The 15,957-nt window shown below is 40.0% G+C and overlaps 1 protein-coding gene across 1 annotated transcript; it reads left to right on the forward strand.

Moving 5' to 3' along the window:
• Nucleotides 1-417: 417 nt before the first annotated feature.
• On the forward strand, nt 418-6,523 carry LOC117482079 (B-cell receptor CD22-like). The gene is made up of 9 exons (XM_034130078.1): nt 418-455; nt 533-612; nt 1,874-2,230; nt 2,482-2,694; nt 3,606-3,875; nt 4,185-4,445; nt 4,622-4,709; nt 4,825-4,873; nt 5,430-6,523. Exons 2-9 carry the CDS (start codon nt 543-545, stop codon nt 5,493-5,495), a joined length of 1,374 nt encoding a protein of 457 aa, XP_033985969.1. The 5' UTR covers nt 418-455; nt 533-542; the 3' UTR covers nt 5,496-6,523.
• Nucleotides 6,524-15,957: the final 9,434 nt, after the last annotated feature.

The following is a 15,957-nucleotide window of genomic DNA, read 5'->3' on the forward strand; positions in this document are numbered from 1 at the left end:
AAATGCACCCTGACCACAGAGATAAGAAATACCAAGAACAAAGTCATGTCATTTTCCATTCTCTCTTATAATGAATACAGTTCTCTTCATCCTGTTCAGTTAAACTGCCTCATGGTTTACAGGTAAATGCGTTCCTGTTCCTTCACCTGCAGACTGTGTGACGTCCTCAGTGCTCAGAGAGATGAACTATTATTCTCTTTTTCATTTGAATGCTCACTGGTGTGAGTGGAATATCTGCAGAGAAACAAATGTTTAACCGAAGTCTCTTTTAATGTGTATACTTTTTAAAAACAATACAACTTTTTTGTGTAGTGGGTGGTACTGGGGTTTGGCTCATCATGCATATTAATAATCTAAAGAGGAAGTAAATCTAGTCTCTTAACAGCCTGATATCCGTCTTCTGCTCATTGGCGACAGAGGAGAGGCATCTTTCAACACGTGGTTCCTCCTTCACTGTGAGTAGAAACAGTTTATTGATGTAATGATTCTGTATACCTCCTGTGAACATTATTTAATCTGACATGTTTTATAGTCTCACAGAGATGAGAGGAGCAGCTATGAGTCTAACTGCAGCAGCGAGTGGATTAGTCGTCTTCCTGCTCTCTGTGTCAGGTACTGTACATCTACACTTACATTCATCACATGAACAGAGGGGATTCTGGGAAATGTGGGACTTGTAAAACCAGGTCATTTGTAGAAATAAGTGGATCGGGGTTGGATGATATTTGGAATATTTCCAGAAATATTCCAAATATATGTGTTGCTTTGTTGAAACACTTAGATGCTACCAAGTTTTTACTTGTAATGGGTATTCGTAAAAAGATCTTTCCTGTGTTAGTCAACGTCATTTGCACTTAACTTTTGCATAAAGTAACTGTGTGCCCAGAACATTTACACGCTGTAAACTGAGGATATTGTTCCCTCCTCACCCTGTGAAAACCTTTGCTTTGTTTTATTTCTAAGATGACCCTGGTTAAAACATTTTTTGTCGTTTTTTATTAAGTTTTAGTGTTTTCGAGGGATATTTTTCTCACAAGTCATTACATACTGTCTCTTAACTTATCTTATGTCGCCATACGTCTGCACCAAACTCTTCTAGTTCCTTCTCTCCTCTCTGACCTCAGTGTTATATGTCCACACCCTGAGTTACAGCAGTCTTCTTCTTTTTCTTATCTGTATATCCGACAGAAGCTGCTCACACCTCAGTGCTCTGCATTTATTGTTATTTTCACACTTAACTCAGCAGAAAACTGACCACAGAGCGAACAGAGAGGAAACTGTACAAGAGAGTCACACACTTTTCTAATTAATATGATCCCTAATCATTCACTGTATATTAAGTCATCCACCAATCCTCGACAGCACTGACGTTGAAAAACTGAGTTAACAGTTTGTTTTCGGACCTGGTATAATTTGAATATAACGCCAAAATACGTCATAAATTATGATTGCATCAGGTATGAAGTGCCTAAGAAGGAATTGAGATGTGAATTTAACGTGCTCTTCTGCTCTTACCCAGAAAAGTGTGTAACATGTTACTTCATAATTATTTGATGACTGACAAACAGCTCTTTTTAAGCATTTTGAAAACACTTTGTTCATTAAATAGACCAACTTGGAAACACATAAAAGTAGGATATATTCTCTTTACAGTGATAAATATGATAAACCTAATACAAATCTATATTCAGTTCTCTTGACATACCGTAGATGCATGATTAGAATATTTTTCTTATAATTAGGGATCTTGAGGCTTGTCCGGGTTACATCATCCTCAAATTATATTTTTATTATGATTTTTTTTTCTTAGTAACTAATTGTTAACTTAAGTCTTTAACTTTGATTCTAGTTTCTGATGTGCTCTGTGTTTCAGTGGTTCAGGGTCAGGATGGCTGGGGAGTGGCTTACACTTCTACTGAGATCTGTGCAGTGAAAGGATCAACAGTGGAGATGAGATGCAGCTACAAATACCCATCTACAATAAGTGGCCGTGTTAACAGAGTAGAGAAAATATTCTGGTTCACTAAATGGAAAGGTGGTGAACGTGTAGATCTGACCACAGACCCAGAGTATGCAGGTCGTGTAGAGGATCTCTGTGAAAACAACATCTGCACTCTGAGAATCAGAAACCTGACAGAGAGCGACTCAGCTGAGTACAAGTTCAGGATCGAAACAAACCAAGAAGGAGGAACATTTACTGGTTCACATGGAGTCAGTTTGAATGTCACAGGTAACATTTTCATTCATGTGTATCATTTCCAAATGTTCAAAATCTAGAAAACAATAATATACATTTGTCCTTGTTTTATGGTGTGTGCGCTGAACTGTATGATTTTGTGTATGTTTTGTTTTGTTTATTTGACTGTACAGTGTCTGGAGGTTGTAAAGTGCTTTATAAATAAAGCTGTATTGCATATGAATGCATGTATGTTGACAGTTTTTATCTTAAATATCATTCCTGTTCTTTCTTCACAAATCCAGGTCTCACGGTGCAGGTTGAACCCACATTTACTAACCGGGCAGAGCTGAAGTGTCAGAGCAGTTGTCTTGTACCCTCTGGTCATTATGTCTGGTACAGGAACGGAGAGAAAACTAGGACTGCAATATATTCTACTCTCTTATTCACATTTGGTGATACAGGCACATATTCCTGTGCTCTGAAAGGACATGAAGACTTCCCCTCTCCTGCAGTGTGTGAGTTAACCACTACACACACACTGACATTACATTACAATTACATTTCAGAGATAACCTCATAGGACTATTCTTAATCTTCATATGGAGACAGCAGTATAACAAAAACAGAAACTTAGCTGTAACCTGTAAATAATTGTAATAAAAGCAACATACAGTAAACAATAAAAGGAAAATCCTATACGCACCAAGAACATCTAAAAAAGAAATGTAAGAATAAATTAGGTAAATACATTCTTAACAATAAAAAAAAAGAAATCAAAAACAACTGGAAGTGACTTTGTTTTATATTAAATATTGATCAAACTTATTTAGAGAAACACAAATCTAAACTTCCACCAGTAAATAAGCCATCTTAAGAAAATAAATAAGATGACTTGGAAATAAATTTTTCTCGAGACCTCAATCAGAATAAAGCAAAGTTTATAAAGCAAGTAAAAACTAAATATCAGAAATAACCAGGAATCCATAACCACAAAGAAACAACGAAACATCACAATGAATAAACATGTTATAATATCAAGAACAAGTGGAAGTGAAATAGTAAAAACAGGTAAACTTCATAATTTGAATTGCTCTAGGGATACAAATGAGGTGACCTTTAGATTGTTCTGCATGTTATTCACGGTTGCAGATGAAAGATGAAAACATTTGGGTTTTGCATGCTCAGTAAAAACAGCCGGCACCTGCAAACAAATCAGCATATGAGAAGAATCAGTCGTTACAAACTAAAAACGAAGACTTGTTATTGGCTGTCCGTTTCAAACATAAGTTTAAATGATTTGACAGCTCCAGCTCTACATTACAATAATAAATGAAAAAAGAAAAATCTAAAATAAATATTTTAAATAGAAAATCATTAGCTTTTAAATATTTTTATATTTAAATATTAATGTTAATTTCTCCTCCAGATGCTCCAAAGCGTCCCTCTGTGTCAGTGAGTCCCTCTGCTGAGATAGAGGAGGGCAGTTCAGTGACTCTGAACTGTAGCAGTGATGCTAACCCAGCAGCTAACTACACCTGGTACAAGGAGGATGGAAATCAGAAACGTCCTCCTCTCACTACAGAACCACAGCTTTTCTTCAGCTCCATCCAGTCCTCTGACTCTGGACAGTATTTCTGTACAGCTGAGAACGAGCTGGGGAAGATCACATCAAAAGTGAACTCTGTTGATGTGAAATGTGAGTGAAACAGTTTATATAAAGATTAAATCTGTCTAATCTTTCCAGGAGAAGATTTCCCTGATCTGTACTACTTTCTTCCGCTCTATAGCTTCTCATTCACAGTCTGCTGTAATTCTCTGAGTAGCTTCAGGTGATTTTAGGATACTTAAGACGTTTTATTTAAATGGAAATTTATTGACAATAATTACCCAAAAATATATCGATGAATCCAAGTTCATCCATTAATCCAAAATGCAACATCTGAGAAAGTCTGTTAACATTTAAAACATAGTGATGTGAATGACATGGGTCTCTCTGAATCTCCAGATGCTCCAAAGCTCCCCTCTGTGTCAGTGAGTCCCTCTGCTGAGATAGAGGAGGGCAGTTCAGTGACTCTGACCTGTAGCAGTGATGCTAACCCAGCAGCTAGCTACACCTGGTACAAGGAGAATGAAGACTCTCCAAAAGCTTCAGGACAGATCTTCACCATCACTGACTTCAGAGCTGAACACAGTGGGAGTTATTCCTGTGGAGCCCAGAACAAGTTAGGACGTAGTAACTCCACCTTTCATCTGAGTGTTGTGGCAGGTAAGTTCTCCACCTTCATCAGACCTTATTCAAGTTTGTAATATGAAGCAACCCAAAACTGAAAACTGGTTACAGAGAAAATAAAACTGTCAATGTTTAGGGTGTCAGACGTGGATGACACTGACTGAAGGGATTTATCAATCTACGAGTGAGACCTATCACATTTGTGTTTCTAGGGAGTTCAACAATGATAGTGAATATCATCAGGATGACTCTGGGGGTCTTGATGCTGATTCCTGTGTTTCTCGTGGGTCTGTGGATCAGGTACAACAATAGAAATACACGCGTTCACTCACCATTCATTCATCACCTTCCATCATCTTTTCGTTTCACTGTCATGAATTTGTATTTGTTGTTGTTGTTGTTGTATTAAATCCAGGAAGAAGAAAGCTCTGAGGTCCACTGCACGTGAACCTGTAGAGATAGAGGTGAGAGAGAGAGGATGTAAATAGTCCCATAAATGCTCTGAAAAACTGGAGTTAAGTGAACCTGTTTTTTTAAGACAACTTGCTGAGAGGAAACCAGTAATGCATTTGGTCATACAACAATGTCATCAACTAATCTTCTTCAAAATATAATACATTTTTGATGACATCTCATCAAAAATGTATTTGCAGCAGCTGGCCCTAGGCTCTGGAACACTCTGCCCCTCCATGTGAGGTCGGCCCAGACCCTAGGGGTTTTTAAATCTACACTAAAAACACACTTCTTCTCTCTGGCCTTCTAGTTAGAGCGGAGCACGACTCCTGACTTTTCCTTGTGTTTTTTTTTATTTAATTTTTTATATATATCTGTTGTAATTTATTGTCTTTTATTGTGATTGTAGTAATGTGTTTTTATTACATGTACAGCACTTAGGCTCGACCAAAAATCGCTTTTAAATGTGCTATATAAATAAAACCTGATTTGATTTGATTTGATTTGATTTGATCATATATACAGTTTAATAATTAAGAGCCTGATTTTGTCTTCTTTCCCCATCAGTTGGACTCTATTCCTGAGTATGAGAACGTCTCACACACTGCAGCACAGACAGAAGACAGAGAGTAGCAGGACGACCTGGTGTGAAGTCCAGTCAGGTTAGAGCCTCCTGCATCAGATCAAACAGGCCCACTCCACATTTAGAGTCACAGTTCCAGCTGTAACTTTACTCAAAGTCTCCTGTGATTTTCTTCAGACGCTCACCTGATGGAAACAAAGAAGAACGACGTTGTATATATTCACCTTCAACTCCCAACATTTTTCATTGTCAGTTTCCAGTAGCAGCAGCTTGTAGGTTTAGAAGAATGTGAAGTGAATCATGTCGAGGTGTCGAACATGATGTAGTGTTAAGATCAGCTGATGGTCATGTGCTCTAACGTGCTGATTTAACTATACATGCTTATATGTTATATGTACATTTGTTGATATTACAAAAGTCTAGGATAAGTCTTACGCAAATTGTTGCTTTTAAATTCAACATAATGAATTCTTTTTAAATATCTTGGTTTGTAGCTGTCCTGCCTGAGAGAGACCTCAAAGCATCACATTTTACTCCATGTACAGTTTAGATTTGTTCACACTGAAATGAAAAATAAGCTCACTAGTAGAAAACCTTGATGTTACATTTTCCAAGTGTTAGTGTGTAAGACTCAAATCAACAGCAGGCTTCTACAACAAGTTAAGGACAAAGCTTGTGTTCAGAAATTCAGTTTTTCCGAATTTCTTACTGATTAGCTAAAATCTAATAAATCTTGCTTTTGTTTTTCTCCCAAATTCTCACTATGGTGATAACTCTATGTACAGCCTGGGCATTTCTACTTTCAGATCAGGCAGAAACACGCCTGAGTTTAAATTCCCGTACTGTACACTAAGAGAACAAAAGCTCTCCTAACTGGCTCGCCAAATTATATCGGAGATGGAAATCATATTTGGGCCAGATTATGAACACAAAGCTCCTTACCAACATGTTTTTAAATTTAGTTTTCACAGGTTCAAAAAAGTTCTGAGTTCTGAGTTTGATGTATAGAGATGTATTCGTCCAGAGTCTGGGACAAAGACTGATATCCAAAGCATAATAAAGAGCATTTATATAAGAATTGAATTTGTTTTCATTTAATCTTCATGCCTCGCTCCCTTTATCCAGTTTACACTCATTCCTCCCTTCAGACATCCCTTCCAATCTTCATCCCCACGTTCATTCATCCCCACGTTCATTCATCCTCACATCCCTCTTCCATTCACCAATTTCCTGATAATCATGATTTCCATTACAATCCCTTCTTTCATTTCTCCCTCCTACTTCCCTTCATATCTCTGACCCTTAATCCCCACATCCATTCATCCCTTCATCAGTTCAACCCTTTCTTCCTACTTTCCTTTCGTTTATCCAGCCATTCATCCCTTTATCCCCCCTCCCTACACCCCTTCATTCAATCTTTCCTTCATCCCTACATCCACATCCATTGATCCATCCCCTCCTCCTCTAGGTCCCCTTTGAGATTTACATTCTAAGTTTAAGACAAAGTCACTAATATATTGTGTCAATTAAAGCCAATTATTCTTATTGTAAGCTTTCTTTGCTAATTATAAATCTTAATTTAAGAAATACATTCTTAATCAACTCAACCAAAACATTCATTTTAAGTTATTCTTTCTTAACCTGTTAAGCCCTGAGCCTGTTTTTCAGGTCTCAGGCTCGAAAATGACATTCCCAGAACAAATGACCATATCTTCCCTTCTAAAAGGGTTAAATGAATAATCTTTTTTCTCAAAGTAATGATAAACATGTGAGTTGGATGTAGAAAAGTCAGAATCAATATAGATATCTTTTATTTTAAAGACAATTCAGATTGAACATAGTAAAAAACTGTAAATTATAGTGTCCGTCCAAAAATTATTTTATACTTATAGTGAAAACCACCCTTGGATGATGGGTTAGTAGACTAAAAGCTTTAGGAATCCAAAGTACAACATATAATAAGTACCCTGTATCAAGATTGATGCAAAACAAGTGACATTTGACCTTTTTAGAGAGATTTAGCAAAAATAAACCACTTCTGGGGTCATTTGGGTGGATTTTCCATATCTCTGGCCCCCCTTGCTCGATTTTGATGGTTGACACCTCTTTCTGACCGTTAGAGCCAATAGAATCGAAGGGGGAGTCCCCCACACACACCCGTTGTGAAGAGAAAAGGTGGGGGCTTCGCGCATGTAATTTTCAATCAGAGTGAACCTATCTCTAGCTTTGACATCTGGAAACGGAAAAGCAGTTTTAATGCTTATGGATTATCAGAAATCATTTTAAAGGGACACAGACACATTAGATTAACCTATGGATTAACTTCAGCAGCGTTTTTATCATTTTAATGCCATTGAAGACCACTTTGGAGAGACTACAGAGCCAACTTAAAAATGTTAGCATTTTTAGCTACCTAGCGTCACCTGTTTTGATGTCCGTTTTTGCTTATAACGTCACAAATACGTATAATTCAGTGGTAATGTCGGTGTCAATAGATTCTGTGTCACCTCACGATGTGAATCGATGTGTTAGATGTGGTGAAAAGATAAATAATAAGGTTTTGTGAGTGATTTTCGGTGCAGTAAGGTGTTAGCATTTTTCGCTCGTTGCTAATTCAGAGGCTCAGTGTTAGCATTGTGGGTTTTCTTTTGAAAAAAAAAAAAAATGATCAGTTAGATGAGTTTCTTCCCGTTACATGGATATAAAACATTCATAGTTTTATTCAATGAACATGCCCTCAGACACTGTTTCCTGCAAGATGTTGCGGCAGTGCCCCAGTACCGGGGTCTCTCGGGCTTAACAGGTTAAATAATGGAGGAATCATTGCTTGTAATAAGCAAAATATGCTTACATTTTCCATTTTTGTCTAGTTTCAAGGCCCATTACGGTCTTTCAGTAGCTAGATTTTAATTCTAGTTTTAAGAATCCTAGCCAAGCAAATTTGACTCACCACATTGGCAGATTTTTTTGCTTGATACAGGAACATCTGACTTGATTCAAGAATATTTTTGCTTGTTTTTGGAAGGGCTGTTTCTGTTATTTAAGTGAAACTTGTTGTTTAATAAAGTTTGATGCTGATGCAATATGTCAATGGTGTTGATCACCAGTGTGAACTGTGTGTTTAATATGCTGTCTATGATCACGAATGTTTAATGGGGTTAATGTCAGGTAAAAGGCTAACATTGAGATTGAGCTTTACTCATAAAATATTAAATGTCTATCAGTGTTTGATGTGATTATTTCTGTGTGTGAATAAGTCTGTCTTTCTCCATGTTCTCTGGCAGATTGTCGGCCATGTTGCTTGTATATGTTCCCTGGTGCGATGCATCTGTGTTCTCCTTCCTGCATTATTCCATGTGTTCCCTCTGGGTAAGCTGCCCTTGTTTCTCGAGTCATCCCAGTTTGTTCCTCGTTCAGTTCGTGCTACTTTTCCTTTGTGTTGTATTACCTTGCTTGGTCCGAAAGTTTTGGTTTTAACCTGTTCTGTCACTGCTTTACTTCATTTGTTATTTGGTCTGTTTTAACTGCTCAACACAAATAACATTAATCATCACAACATTTGATTAAACACCCTCAATGTCTCAGTGTACTGGTTTACATGAGTAACTACCGTGAATATACAAAGAATAGACACTGAAAATGTATTCCAAAAGTTATAGATGTGTGCTCTCTGATGGATGAACATAACTAGGGTTACCCATTCATTCCCTATGGCAAACACAGGAACACCATAGGTGTAACAAAGTTGACTAAACCTCTCCAAATTCAATAAAATCTGATATATATGTTCAAATATCTATTGTGGAGGATCACAATATTGATGATTGATGAAAGTAGTGAATCGGTTAGGTTTGACCCCAACACGACAGGAGGGTTAAAGCGTTCGAATGACAAAACACAGAGGGCTTTTAATAATAATAATAATAATAATATATTTTATTTAAGGCGCCTTTCATGACACCCAAGGACACCGTACAATTTGTTAAATATTCTAAGAGGTAAAAGCAACAGAACATGATAAAAACACAAACATTCCATCATGAAGAAGACTGTTACGTCCCCAGCTCGTTTAGTGTAAAAGGGAAGCAACACGAAACCAGATGTTCTTGGTAAAAACATCTGGTTTCGTGTTGCTTCCCTTTTACCCTAAACGAGCTGGGGACGTAACATATATGGGGGCTCGTCATTTCTAAGCAGGTTGGTAATTTGATAAATTCTAATCAGATGGTACATTTGTAAGTACAGTTTAGGTTAAATGGCGTCGTTTGACTGTGAGTCATTTGAATTATGTCCTTCGCTTGAAGGAATAGACAAGTGTCTAAAAGACCATTTATTTCAGATTGCAGAACATCTCGGTCTCACGGTAAAAAGAAATGTAGTAAAAGAAGAGCTTAAGGCTCAGGTCAATGATCAGTTGGTGGAACGGGGTGTCCTTAAGTTGCCCGTTGAATCAGAGCTGGCTGTGTCTGACGGTACCATGGCCCATATGGGTTTCACACAGGAGCTTGAGGGGGAATCCCAGGCTGCTGGCGCGTTGGGAGGGCAGGATGAGAAAGGTGCACAGCGGGAGACGCCGGGTACACTTCCTCGATTCGATGCACTATCCACGACAAGTGATGGCTCCCGAGTTGAGGCGAGGCTTAAAGTCCGCATAGCACGTCTCGAGATAGAGGCTAAGGAGCGGGCCGGGCAAGCACAGGTACAGTTTCAGCTAGAAATAAGGAAGCTGGAGATGGAGGAGAAAATAAGTCTGCGTCAGCTGGGGCTGGACGCGCAGGCGCACGCACCAGCCCCGGCCGCAGGTATGACACCCAGTTCCACCAACTCAAATTAATTTGGCTTTGATATTAGCAGAAATATTTCTTTGGTTCCGGCATTCCGTGAGACTGAGGTAGATGCATATTTTAGCGCATTTGAGCGCATTGCAGGGGCGCTGAAGTGGCCAATAGAGGCCTGGCCCCTTTTACTGCAATGCAAAATAGTCGGAAAAGCTCAGGAAGCTGTTGCTGCTCTCGAAGTGGGAGACAGTCTTGATTATGACTCAGTCAAAACTGCCATCCTTCGTGCTTACGAATTAGTTCCAGAAGCTTACAGACAAAAATTCCGTTATCACAAAAAAGATTCGCATCAAACATATGTGGAGTTCGGCAGGGAAAAGGGAAGCATGTTCGATAAATGGGTCGCAACATGTAAAGCAAATGATTTTGCTTCTCTGCGAGAATTGCTTCTGTTAGAAGAATTTAAAGGGGACCTATCATGCAAAATGCACTTTTGTACGTCTTTTATACATGAATATGTGTCCCCGGTGTTCCAGGGAACTAACCAAGTGTCAGAAAACACAACCCTCTCTATTTTCCTCCATACCCAAATCTCTAAAAAAGGGGCTGCAACGGATCTGATAAAAACTGATCCAGATTTGAACACTTCACTGACGTCACAGAAGTGGCACTACGGCTATTGGGCAACTCTCCACCTATCAGGGGAATGTGGGGTTGGGCCACGGCCGGCCATTGCCGCTCGAAAGCACTGGAGACGCTGTAGTACATATGCCAGGCCTGTAAGTGGCGCTGTAGTCTGCCACAAAAGCAGCGAAGAAGACTTCCCGCGCATGGTTACCATGGTTACCCTTCTGTTTATTCTCCGCTGTGGCTTTTTTTCTCCCTCCCCGAGGCAAGCACTGTAATTCTCTCCGGTTAGTCCACCAGCAGATGACAAACACCCACCTCTCCGCCTCTTCCAAGGAACGAGGGGACCGTGCGGCAGAGTTTCAGTTAGGTTTTCTTTCGCCGGTCAAGATGTCCGTTAAAGTTTAAATCTTCCGAACAAAATTCGAAAAGTGCCGGTCAAAGGTCTTCTTTGTTATTTATTGAGCTTTAAAACAAATCAATAACGACTCTATATAATAAAACATCTCTTTTTCTCCCCCTCTTCTGACTTCATCAGAGCACGGCTCCCCTCTCCTGCAGGGGGGCGTGGTCAGCTGCAGCTCACAGAATCAGCCCCCTGCAAAAACAGGGCTGGAGAACAGCAAATAGAGCGAAATGAGGCATGGCTAAATAGCATGATCTGTTTGGTATTTTGAAAACAGAAACGTATAAATATACCTTATATAGGTATGGCCCTACAATATATCATTTAAATATAGCATGATAGGTGTCCTTTAAGAAGTGTTTGCCTGATCGCCTTGTTGTATAACGAACAAAAGGTAAAAGGGAATAAACTTAAAGTGGACACAAATGATAGGGAAAAGGTATTCAGGGGAAACAGATGATAGGGAGCACTACAGTGAGTAGGCTTATTTGAAAAGGTAGGTTTTGAGGAGGGTCTTGAATGTGGTGATTGTGTCAGACTGTTTTATTGTGAAGGATCCACAGGAAATGCATTTGTCATTCTGGGCGTTTCACTTCCTGCCGCTCGCCACAGAGCAGATGTGTTAGCTTCACGGTGTAATTACAGCACAGCTCACAGCCTCATGACTCTTTCCTGCCATCGCACCTGACACGTCTGCCCCCCCGGTGCCAACACACAGCCCTCACACTGCGAGTATCTGACACTGACATATGGTCTCCAGCCAGGAAACTTCCTCAGCATGACAAAGGCAGAGTGTCTCACCTGCAGGGGGAACATCTGAGACACCTCTGAGGACTTAATCCATCCCACCCTCACCTTAACTTCCACGTGCATCATGTACATACACATGTTAAGAGAAATAGGACGGGTGATTAGAGGATGATTGCTGAGACAGAGGAGGAAGGCCAGTTAAAAAACATATTTGATCCAGGAAATCTTTTATTCGGACAATGCTAGACCGTGATGCTAGGGTAACGGTAATTGATGCTGAATTTGAAGCTTTTATGGAGGCTGTAATGACTTAACTACCCACATTTGTATTGTGTAAGAAGTTATTTTCTTTTGATTTGTTGTAGCACCCTTGTGAAATTCTACACAATGATTGAAAAACTTCCTAAAAAATAGATCAAAAGGTGACTGCGGTGCTAAGAAATCAGAATCAGAATCAGATCAGAATACCTTTATTAGTCCCACAGAGGGGACATTTACATTGTTACAGCTAAAAAGAGGCAACAGCAGCTTAGTATATAGTTTGCTAGTTGGTTTTCTCATTTTAAAAACAGCAGATCCACACCACACACTGACACTGACACATGGTCTCCAGCCAAAAGGACAAAGGCAGAGTGTCTCACCTTCAGGGGAACATCTTCTCCTCTGAGGACTTAATCCATCCCGCCTTCACCTTGACTTCCATGTGCATCATGTACATACACATGTCGTTTTATTTGTTCCATTAATCATGTCTGCGTGACAACCCCCTCAGGATGTTCCCTAAGAAGCTCATCTGGCCTGGATACTAAACATTCCCCCGTGATCTATCTCCATTCCTGATCACCATGCAGGTACACAACCACGAGTGTTTACCGACGCCTCCATAAATACAAGCCATGTGTTATTTCCATCTGAAACACGGCTTAAGCATGTAATCCGTGTGTCATGCCCTGCTGCATGCACTCCATCAGGAAATGATCGATGATAGGGAGCAGGAGAGGGTGTTTGCAAAGGGAATTCATAAAGGAGGAAAGCATATTTCCATACGGGCTGAAGAGAGTGGTTTCAAGCTAAAAGGAAGAAGTACAATTCTTCCCTTAGATATGTAAATGATGATACCCTGGTGTCTCACAAGGATGCTCTCATCTGCCTCTGCTGTTGAGATAAATATGGATCCTGCATTCTTTGTCATTTATCAAGTGAGAGATGAATACTTTGGTATTGATGCTTCTGTGTCTGTATTCTCTATCTAGATTTACATTTCTCAGAAGGAAATCATTCCCTTACATTCATTTAAAAATAGTAAAACTTGACATCTGATAGCTTTATGTAAGAAAGAGATGTGTAGGTTTGTCTTTATTAGGAACATCAGTGAAATCATGGCAGGAGGGCAACACAACAAAGACTTGCTGTCTGCCTATTTGTTTTTCTTAATTCTCCTCCTGTTTAACTTGAGGTGAGGTGTTTGATTGCATCTCCGTATCTCTCATAATGGATAGAGGGATTATTGCCATTGCTTTAATTACATCAAAGTCACAACCTCAATTTATATTTCCATTTTTGACAAGAAAAGACACAGCTCACTGCCTGTTGGTTACAGTCTGATCAGCAGCTTCAAACACAAGAATAGCGTCGGAGTGAAGAGACAACGGCTAAGACTTGATTGTAGTTCAGCAAAAGCTAAATTGCTTCCGATGGATTCCAAGATTCGGCCGTTGTGTTTCACATCTTTTGTTTTCCTTTAGTCAAAACCTGCTCAAACTTGACAGATTTATGGAAACCAGAACGCTTCTTTTGTCAAAATCGTGTCCCTTTGCTTACAGACACTTCAAACATTCAGATATCGGTGCAGAATGTGTTTGTCTTTATCAAGAAAATCACTGTTTTCTCCGAGAAAAAAACACAAGATAGGAGGGCCACACAACAAAGACTTGCTGTCTCGCTCGTTTGGTTTGCCTAATTCTCGTCCTGTGTAACTCCAGGCGAGGTGTTTAATTGTGTAAGCATGAAACTCTTTTGAATCAATTTCGAGCTCAGGAGATGTTTTTCCTTTTCTCCTCCCTCAAACCCTGACAGATGTGTGTGGCGTTGAGGCTCTGCGAAGTGAATCTGCTGACATGGAGGAGGAGAGGTGAAGGTGTTCGGCAGTGACCTCCCTCTGGTCCTCCTCCTCCGCTTCCTTCCTCTCCGCACCGATGATTTATCCACTTGATTACCCATCAGCCATCTCACCTGCTCACCCCGTCCCGGCCCTGAGACTCTCAGCTTCAGGGTTCAGTCCTCGACCCGCAGATTACTGCTGCATTAGCTGCTTATTATATCAGGCTTTGTGGAGTTTAATATGTTAAAGACCTTGTTTTGAACAGGAGCAGCTGTGTTAGCCCCAAAGTGAGGAACCTGCTGTGAAGATGGTAGGTGGTTCAGCCTGGTCTCATTCACCGGTCATAGCTATAAGAAACATAATGCATTTTAAGTTAGTTATATCCCGCAAATAATCTATTGTATGTCATTCACGTAACTTCTGAACCAGAAATATAAATTGAACAAAGTCTGCATAGGAGGGAGAAGTATGGGGATGACCTTAAAGGGGACCTATCATGCAAAATGCACTTTTGTACGTCTTTTCTACATAAATACGTGTCCCCGGTGTTCCAGGGAACTCACCAAGTGTCAGAAAACACAACCCTCTCTATTTTCCTCCATACCCAAATCTCTAAAAAAGGGGCTGCAACGGATCTGATAAAAACTGATCCAGATTTGAACACTGTCCTGACGTCAGGATGGTGGCGCTACGGCTATTGGGCCAACTCTACCAATCAGGAGGAGACAGCCACGGCTATTGCCGTTTGAAAGCGCTGGAGACGCTGTAGTACATATGCCAGGCCTCTAGATGGTGCTGTTCTCACTGAATCAACCCTTGCAAAAACAGAGCTAACATTTTTCAAATTGAGCAAAATGAGGCATGGCTAAAATGCATGATCTGTTTGGTATTTTGAAAAAAAAAAAGTATAAATATGCCTTATATAGGTATGGTCCTACACTATATTATTCAAATATAGCATGATAGGTCCACTTTAAGAAACACAATTTTTAAAGTTATTTTAAAGGGCCCATGTCATGGCCATTTCCACTGATCATAATTACATTGTTGAGGTATACTAAAATAGATTTATACTGTGCAATTTTCCAAACTCACATTGGTTTCGCATACAGCATCTCTGTCAAGCATGTGTATTCAGCAGTATTCACTTTCTCCACTAAACGACTCGTTGGAGCTCTTGCCCCCCCCCTCCCTGTGAGCCTAGTGTGCTCCGATTGGTCAGCTCGGCCACTCGTTCTGATTAGTCAACCACCAGAGAGGCTGCGCCCATGTCAGTGCTTTTCCCGGCTGCTCTCAGCGTAACATCAGTCTTATCATGGCGTCGGTACAGCGGTATATTTTATATACATATATATTTTTAACTGTTGTTATAGAAGAGTGTGACGGCCCCAGGGCCTTTGTCTTACGATGGGGTGGAGCTGAAGAAGCTAATCAGCACGATCACGGACACCTCCGGACACAGTCTCTCTCCAAAGCGGCTGCAGGAAGACTAACTCTGCGATCCTCTCAACCACCTGTCTCTGCATTTACCACAATAAATGTGCCGTGGTTTTGTAAACTCGTATATGTCTCCTTGTCTTTCCGTTGTGGCCTACGAGCTACTCTCATAACAAAGAGTAAGTTATTTTTACCCGTTATAAACTACTACTGTTTGATGAGAAATCAAATCATGGTTTGCTATATATGAATTCAGGGAAGAAAGGATAGGCCTACTAAGTATTTCCATTAAACTTTATTTTTAGAAATGTACAAAATGAACATAAATATACATATATACACGGTATATCATCCATTCCTCCTCCTCGCATCTTGCCTGCGCACAGTCGGTGCGGTGCCTTTTAGCACCCTCA

The sequence above is a fragment of the Trematomus bernacchii genome, unplaced genomic scaffold (genome assembly GCF_902827165.1).
Source record: "Trematomus bernacchii unplaced genomic scaffold, fTreBer1.1, whole genome shotgun sequence".
Lineage (NCBI taxonomy): Eukaryota > Metazoa > Chordata > Actinopteri > Perciformes > Nototheniidae > Trematomus > Trematomus bernacchii.

Bases quoted from the DNA above. Each gene is read 5' to 3' on its own strand.
- LOC117482079 (XM_034130078.1), top strand. From the start codon at position 543: ATGAGAGGAGCAGCTATGAGTCTAACTGCAGCAGCGAGTGGATTAGTC. The intron at 613-1,873 runs GTACTGTACATC...TCTGTGTTTCAG, and splicing joins CTTCCTGCTCTCTGTGTCAG to TGGTTCAGGGTCAGGATGGC. The intron at 4,446-4,621 runs GTAAGTTCTCCA...TTGTGTTTCTAG, and splicing joins TCATCTGAGTGTTGTGGCAG to GGAGTTCAACAATGATAGTG.